This window comes from Babylonia areolata, chromosome 7 (genome assembly GCF_041734735.1).
Source record: "Babylonia areolata isolate BAREFJ2019XMU chromosome 7, ASM4173473v1, whole genome shotgun sequence".
NCBI classification, from domain to species: Eukaryota; Metazoa; Mollusca; class Gastropoda; order Neogastropoda; family Buccinidae; genus Babylonia; species Babylonia areolata.
The window spans coordinates 51,043,468-51,051,644 of NC_134882.1; the positions used below are offsets into that span (position 1 = coordinate 51,043,468).

At 45.5% G+C, this 8,177-nt stretch overlaps 1 protein-coding gene across 1 annotated transcript in view; it reads right to left on the reverse strand.

Annotated features, from left to right (window-relative positions):
* Nucleotides 1–1,819: 1,819 nt before the first annotated feature.
* LOC143284301 (ribonucleoside-diphosphate reductase large subunit-like) overlaps nucleotides 1,820–8,177 on the reverse strand; it is a 32,721-nt gene continuing 26,363 nt past the window's right edge. Inside the window, exons 18-20 of the mRNA XM_076591002.1 lie at nucleotides 7,461–7,649; nucleotides 5,175–5,312; nucleotides 1,820–2,800 (exon numbers count right to left, since the gene is read on the reverse strand). Of these exons, the coding sequence (XP_076447117.1) occupies nucleotides 2,639–2,800; nucleotides 5,175–5,312; nucleotides 7,461–7,649 (489 nt within the window). The 3' untranslated portion in view covers nucleotides 1,820–2,638. The remainder of the gene's footprint in view (nucleotides 2,801–5,174; nucleotides 5,313–7,460; nucleotides 7,650–8,177) is intronic.

Consider the following 8,177-nt stretch of genomic DNA (forward strand, 5'->3'; position numbering starts at 1 on the left):
ACGTCACGACCAGGAGAGAGAGCGAGGAAGGAACGCGGGGAGAAGAGAGCGTGTGGGAGGGGGCTGGAGAGGGAGGGAGGAAGGGGGGTGGGGGTGGGGGTGGTGGGGATTCGCGGAAGGAGAATCAATACAGAATATACAATACTTCATCATTATTCCGATTAGAACAATTTGTTTTGTGATGAAAAACTTGTTACCAATGCAGAATCAGTCATACATCATACAAATAATCACACACACACACACACACACACACACACACACACACGCATACACACACACACATATATATATATATATTATATATATATATGTGAGAGAGAGAGAGAGAGAGAGAGAGAGAGAGAGAGAGAGAGAGAGAGAGAGAGAGAGAGAGAGAGAGAGAGAGAGACGTAATTGAAAGACACACGAAATGAACGATGAGCTCCAAAAGACAGTTCTGAGTCGGTTCTACCCAGGTACGCAGCCTGTTCTGCAAATGACTCAGTTGTTTGTAAAGCGCTTAGAGCTTGGTCTCTGATCGAGGAAGCAAGCTATATAAGTATCCCTGTCATCATCATTACCACTGCATCATCTGTTTGGAGGAAAAGAGAGAGGGAATGTGGGTGGAAGGCGTGGCAGAGGGTGAGGGGGTGGGGTTGGAGCAGGGAGTTTGACATGTATCACATGTGATCACATGAATATGAAAACTGTGCTGTATCTCATTAGATTGTACTATATTACTTTTCTTTTTTCTTTTTTTTTAACAACTTGTTTCTCTGTGTGAACTGTGAAAATTCGGGCTGCTCTCCCCGGGGTTAGCGCGAAGTGACAGTTTGCGAAGAATATCGTTTTTTCACGATGAATGTGGGTATGAATGTTGAATCGTGTCTCCTTCGAGCTTTCCTCTCTCTCAACACACACACACACACACTCACACGCGCGCACGCACGTACCAGGAGTTAGGAAATTGTAATTCTGCGAGTGCTTATGTGAAAACGTTTGTATCTGTCTTTCACAGCTGGAGCCGATCTGGATTCAAAATAGCTGATTTTAAAAAAGGCACATGATGATGATGATGATGATGTCCTGATTCGTTGCCAACGACAGCGAGAGCGGGAGAGAGAGCGAGAGAGCGAGTGAAAGAGTAGCGTTTTAGTCTCCACGGGAAATAACCCCTTCATTCAATGAGCTTGCAGAACAGTGCAGTTAACTCCCCTATCGTTGACGGAACCGGGCAAAAAATAAGAGAGAGAGAGAGAGAGAGAGAGAGAGAGAGAGAGAGGGGGAGAGAGGGGGTGATATTGAAAGCATATACCTTCTTAATAGGTTTTCGTGTGCCCCAACGGGGATTCCCGAGGTAAACACGCCCTGTATTGTCTTGTCTTGTCACAGAATTTGTATGTGAAACTCCAGATGCTTTCCCAGAGGTGTCCGTGTGTCACAGTGATCATGTACACAAATGTATAAAGTATATATCAGATATGTAGTTTATAATAGATTTGCAGTGACGCAGGATGTTTCACTGGAAAACCCCACTGTAGTCGAGGAGCAGTGAGAATCCCGGTCACGTATGGGTCTCGGACACCTGGACACTAGTTTCCTGGTCGGGCACATTACTACACAGTGTGTGTGTGTGTGTGTGTGTGTGTGTGTGTGTGTGTGTGTGTGTGCGCGCGCGCGTGCGTGTTGTACGAGTACTTGAGTGCGTGTGTAAGTGCGTGCGTGTGTGAGTGTGTGCGTGCGAGTGCGTATGTACACCCATCACAATGTATGCATAGAAAAAAAAATCAGATCTATTTTTTTTCCAAAAAAAAATGTTTAATTTCAGACCAAACACAACATACACCAATAGAATGAAGGAAGAGTTGTCTTGGCAAAAAGGCATACGATGCATCAGCATGTTTTTTGGTTCAACTAACCCACGTGTTCCATTGGCTTTATGCCATTCTCCAAAAGCAGATATTCCCAAAATCGTCATGCCAGCACCCACATCTCCACTCAAACTTTTCATTAACTGATTATCGTCCAACCATACAACAGCATTCCACCGTATTTCAATCAGTTACTTTTTGTCATAAACAAGATTGAGAGCCTTCAAAACTGTTGTTTATCTATGACCTACTTCTAGTACTCATATCCTGATCGACAACATTGTTGCTGCCAAGTCCAAAATAAACCTGCGTGCGTAACTGTGCATTTAACAGGAGCCATGATTCATAATGTTTTGTTCATCTTGGGGTTACCCACATGTTTTTCTTTTTACATAATAATTGATGTGTGCATGGTGATAGGTGAAGGGTGTGTCAGGTTTGCTTTTGCTGACGGGCATTTTATTTTATTTTAAGTGAACCTAAAGAAAATTTTCTGTTTTTGGTTGAAGCAGTTAATAAAGTATTTTGAACTGAATTGAATTGAAGTAATCCGATGTTACGTAATCCGTGTTTGCGTTTTCACCATTCACATTAATTTCATCAAAATACAGTTTGCTCATTTTCAACTAACTGAAAACTGGATTTTGGAAGGGAAAACCCAGCGTGAGTCATCAGGAGACTGTATAATTACTAACTAATTGCTAATCTTACGCCATCGTAAATACTACTTTTACTCTACATCCGACGCCTTAGTAGGTCGCGGGGGAAAAAAAATTACGTGATATTCAGGAACCACAACTGAGGCAGTCTTCCTTTTTGATGCAGTACGGGATTGGCGCCCCTTCCTGCTGCTGCTGCTGCTGCTGCTCAGTGGTATCTTTGTCTGAAGCAGTGTTTCCCTCTGAGCTCTTTGTGTCTTTGTCCTGCTCGGTCTTCTCGGCACTCTCCTGAGCGACAAAGAGTCAGGTAGTTAAATTACCGGGTATTCGATCGAGATGAAAAAGCTGACATGTATAATTTGAAATATTATTTCTGTTACACATGATGAACTTACGAGTTATGGTTAAACTAAAATTAAGAAATTCGTTAACCCACACCCCCTTGCTTTCCCCGAGAGACTAGCAGTCGATATATTAGCTGGAAAAAAAATCCAGTAAACATTTTGTTTTGTAAACCAAAAAAAACAAACACCTACACTAATGCATCTATAACGAAAATGAAAATCAAACCACTTAGGCGAAAAGATGTTTCGAGGAAAACAAACACTACAGAAGTCGGTGCTTCGTCATCCCCCCCCCCTCCGCCCCCTCACTCTGCCCCTTTACAGTCTGTTGGGAGGGTCTGATGGATCTCGTTCCCCGAAGATCTCTTTAGAGGGGAACTGGGTACACAGGAGAAAACATCCCACAGGCAGACCCTCATCAAGACGTTTGCATGAAAGCTCAGAAGGCCTTGAACGTCGACCCAAACAGCCGAGGAAGCTGCAGCCTCAGAATGATCGACTTGGAAGCAGTAAAAGAAGAGTTAAAGAGATGCCTGCCCAGCGTTCTGAGGCAAAGAGATTGGGGAGAAAATCCCAAAGCCAGACAGACAGACACACCAGCGTCAGACTTCCCCTGTGCGCAGTGTGGGAGGGGCTGTCACTCCTGTATTGACCTGTCCAGCCACACCCGACGCTGCATCAGTCACCACACAGAATGAAATGCGATAGCCTCTCTCGAGGGTCGCATTCCTTATTAAATACACAATGACATGGGAATCAATACACGTATTATCTATATACGTTTTATTCTGATTCGTTTTGTCCTTTCTTTTCATGGCAGTTGAACATGGAAAGTAGGCTTGTCACCAAAACTTCTTTTTTTTCACAGAACTGCAGAGAACTCCATAGTCTTTCCCAGGGTTAGTTTGGTTCCGCTGTCAAGGGTCAGTAGTGGTACTGCGTTATGTGATCTGCGTTGCGATCCGTGTCACACAAATATGACGCCAGTGCGAAACACCTGCTGGACAGGTTGTTAGAACGACCCCGCATTCAACCAGCACAAGCACAACAGGAAGTAAGCAAAACACCACGCAAAGATACTGTGTGGGAGCAAGAGGGCAGGGGGGTATGAATGGAGGGGGTGGGGGCAGAAAGACAAACAAATGATTTATTCAATATAATGCCATCGCCCCATTTGAAGGGGGTTAAACAGAAGTGAACAAGATATAGCTAAGTGTAATACATATTGTTAACACATAAACAAAAAACGAATACAGAAATAGTGTGTGCACGTGTAAATATAAAGACATCAAGAGATAACAAAAAAATATCGTCATTGTGTTATTCTCTGACATCGTTCGTTTCAACTGAATTTTGACGGCTCTTCAAGGCTTTGTAGATGTACAGAATTAACTTAGTTATAATATTTTCATTTTTTTTTTTAAAGAAAACGGCATTTGTAACGAAAACATGTTTTGTGTACCATAATAAATGTTCTCAAGTCATGAAGATAGCGACAACGTAGTATAAAGCGTTCTTCATCCTCGGTTTCTTCTTTACACAATGGACATATTTCATCTTTCTCGTAACTGTATCGGGAACTGTGCACAGCAATTTCAGACATCTCGAATCTAAAGCTCGTTTGTGCATATCTCACATATCTATTCCTATTTAACAATGATCTAAGATTCGACAGTGGGAAGTGTGTTAAATTTTCCATTGAAACTCAACCTATCACTTGTATTCGGATGAGACGATAAACCGAGGTCCCGTGTGCAGCACGCACTTAGCGCACGTAAAAGAACCGACGGCAACAAAAGGTTTGTTCCTGGCAAAATTCTGTAGAAAAATCCACGTCAATAGGAAAAACAAATAAAACTGCACGCAGGAAAAATACAAAAAAAATGGGTGGCGCTGTAGTATAGCGACGCGCTCGCTCTGGGGAGAGCAGCCCGAATTTCACACAGAGAAATATGTTCTGATAAAAAGAAATAAAAAATACAAAAAAATATTTATATGTTCTTCCCACTGCTGCCACCTGACATCAAATAGCCTGGGGGACAGACAGAGAGAGGGAGAGGAAGAGGGAAAAAGATAGGAAGGGAGAGGGACACGAAACGAAACGCATTTCTATTTCACGAGGATAGTGGAGTGAACACAGCTTTTTTTTTTTTTTTTTTTCATTCAGCCCAGAGAGAGAGAGAGAGAGAGAGAGAGAGAGAGAGAGAGAGAGAGAGAGAGAGAGACAGAGACAGAGACAGAGAAGAGAGAGAGATCACCACCACCACCACCACAGCAACAACAACTACAAGAACAGCAACAAAGGAAACTGTCCTGACCTTGGCTTTGTCCCCATCAGAGTCAGCGGACAGGGCGCCTTGGCTGACGGCATGGGCCACACGCTGTTTGTCCAGTGTGAACTGGATGGCCTGGGCCGCCCCCTTCGTCCTCAGGTAGTACATGCCCGTCTTCAGGCCCTGCCACACGGCCACAGATTCTCTGTCATACTGACAGTGTAGGTTTCAGTGTCAGTGTCAGTTTCTGTGTCGTTTCATTCAGTGTCAGTTTCTGTGCCGGTTTCAGCGTCAGTGTCGATTTCAGTGTCAATTTCAGTTTCATAAATGTGTCAAAGATCTTCAGGTAGTACATGCCCGTCAAAGGCCCTGCCAAACGGCCACAGATTCTCTGTCACACTGTCAGTGTAGGTTTCAGTGGCAGTGTCAGTTCTCAGTGTTGGTTTCAGTGTCAGTGTCTGTGTCAGTTTCAGTGTCGGTTACAGTGTCGGTTTGAGTGTCGGTTTGCCTATCGATTTCAGTGGGTTATGGAAACAAGAACATACCCAGCATGCACATCCCCGTAAACGGAGTATAGCTACCTACATGGCGGGGTAAAAACGGCCATACACATGCGAGTGAACGTGGGAGTTGCAGCCTACAAACGGGTTTCTTCTACATAATTTTGCCAGAGGACAACACTCTCGGCTGCCATGGTTTCTATTCAAGGGCGCCAAGTGCGTGTAGCATGAGGGACCTCGCTTCATCGTCTCGTCTGAATAACTGGAAGCTCAGATTGATTTTTCCACTCAAACTTGGGAGAAAATGGCGAGAGCGGGATTCGAACCCACATGTGATCTACTCATAAGACAGAAGTACTGCGCCTGCTAAGGCCATTTGGAAAGAGTGAGGTTTTAGAGACCAGACCTGAGTGAGCTCAATGCAGAGGTTTGACGAAAAGACAGAGGAAGCCAATTCCAAGTTTGAGGTCCGGGTACAAATAAAGTCTATTTTGGTGCAGAGCGCCAGAGCACGTCAGAAGTACCTGTATTTGTTTATGACGTGAACGCCCCCCCCCCCCCCCCCCCCCCTCTCCAAGAAAGAAAAGTGGAGGCAAGCAACTGCATGAATCCCATTCTTCAGTTTGAAAATCAAATAGTAAAGAGTGATAACTCTACCTTCACAAGGTACACAACTTCAAGTCAATGTTGCTTGTGCTACCAAATCAGCTAGCACACAGGTAAATCGTCAGGAATCAGTATGGTGGGCATGGGCCTTCACAAGGTACACAACTTCAAGTCAATGCTGCTTGTGCTACCAAATCAGCTAGCACACAGGTAAATCGTCAAGAATCAGTATGGTGGGCATGGGGCACAGGAGAGCGCAAACATGAAACTCTCCAGAGACAATCATCAATCCATTAGCCCCTGTCTAATGCAAAGAGTCGTATTTTCTCAAGCTTTTGGGGTTATCAATAAACAGCGTTTATCATCAGTAGAGGTAGTGGTGGTGGCAGCAGCATAAGCAGCAGTAGTGGTAGCAGCAGTCATAGTCGGACATGACTGACTGCCATACAGTAGTAGTAGTAGTAGTAGTAGTAGTAGTAGTAGCGGCAGCAGCAGCGTTAACAGCAGTTGGAGAAGCAGCTGCAGTTGGAGTATTAACATTAATAATAGTAGGAGTAGCAGAACCAGCGGCAGCAGCAGTAGCAACATCAGCTGTAGTAGGAGTAATAGTAGCAGTAGTAGGAGGAGGAGCAGCAACAGCACCAGTAGTAATAGGAGGAGGAGGGGGGTTGAGGAAGAGGAAAGAGGAGGAGCAGTAGTGGCGGCGGTGGTAGTAGTAGTAGTAGTAGGAGGAGGAGGAGGAGGAGGGGGGTGAGTTTCAGTTTCAGTAGCTCAAGAAGGCGTCACTGCGTTCGGACAAATCCATATACGCTACACCACATCTGCCAAGCAGATGCCTGACTAGCAGCGTGACCCAACGCGCTTAGTCAGGCCTTGAGCAGTAGTGGTAGTAGTAGGAGGAAGAGGATAAGCAGTATTAGAAGCAGTAGGAGGAGGAGGAAGAGGATAAGCAGTATTAGAAGCAGTAGGAGGAGGAGGAAGAGGATAAGCAGTATTGGAAGCAGCAGGAAGAGGAAGAGAATGAGGAGGAGCATCAGTAGTATTAGTAGCAGTAGGAGGAGGAGGAAGGGGACAAGGAGCGGTAGTAGTAGTAGCAGGACAAGGAGGAGGAGCATCAGTAGTAGTAGCAGTAGGAGGGGGATGAGAAGAAGGAGGAAGAGGATGAGTAGGAGCAGGGGGAGGATGAGGAGCAGCAGCAACAGCAATGACAAACGCCAACACTCACGGCCTTCCAGGCGAAGAAGTGCATGCTGGACAGCTTCTGGTAGCTGGGCTCCGCGATGTGGATGTTCAGCGACTGGCTCTGGTCGATGAAGGCCCCTCGGTCAGCGGCCATGATGATGACGTCCTTTTGGGAGATCTCCCACACCGTCTTGTACAGAGCCTTCAGGTCCGCGGGCACACCGGCCAGCCTCTGTCGCCACACACACACACACACTTCGGGCAGTTAGGACACATTCAACCAATCTCCCACACAGTCTTGTACAGAACCTTCAGGTCTGCGGGCACTCCGGCCAGCCTCTGGAAAAAATAATATCTGCCCACCTTGTACTCACCAAAATGTTATTAGGTGGATTAAGACTTTAACTACATCATTGCTCCATACATCTGCCACGCCTGTTGCAAAGTATATAGTCATCATCCTCAGGACGACAAGAGGCCCTTTTTGTAACGGGGCCTCAAACATCGTGCAAGTCCAAGTCAAGTATCTGTGCACACACACACACACACACACACACACACACACACACACACACACACACACACACACACACACACACACACACACACACGTGTACACACACACACACCTCGGGCAGTTAGACCCCCAACTTAGCCGGGAAGTGACCACAGACGGATATTCAGAGAGTTTTACGAACGATATCTGCGCGACAGCCCCAGTTGTGTAATTACAGCACAGAATGAAGTGACTTTGTTGCGA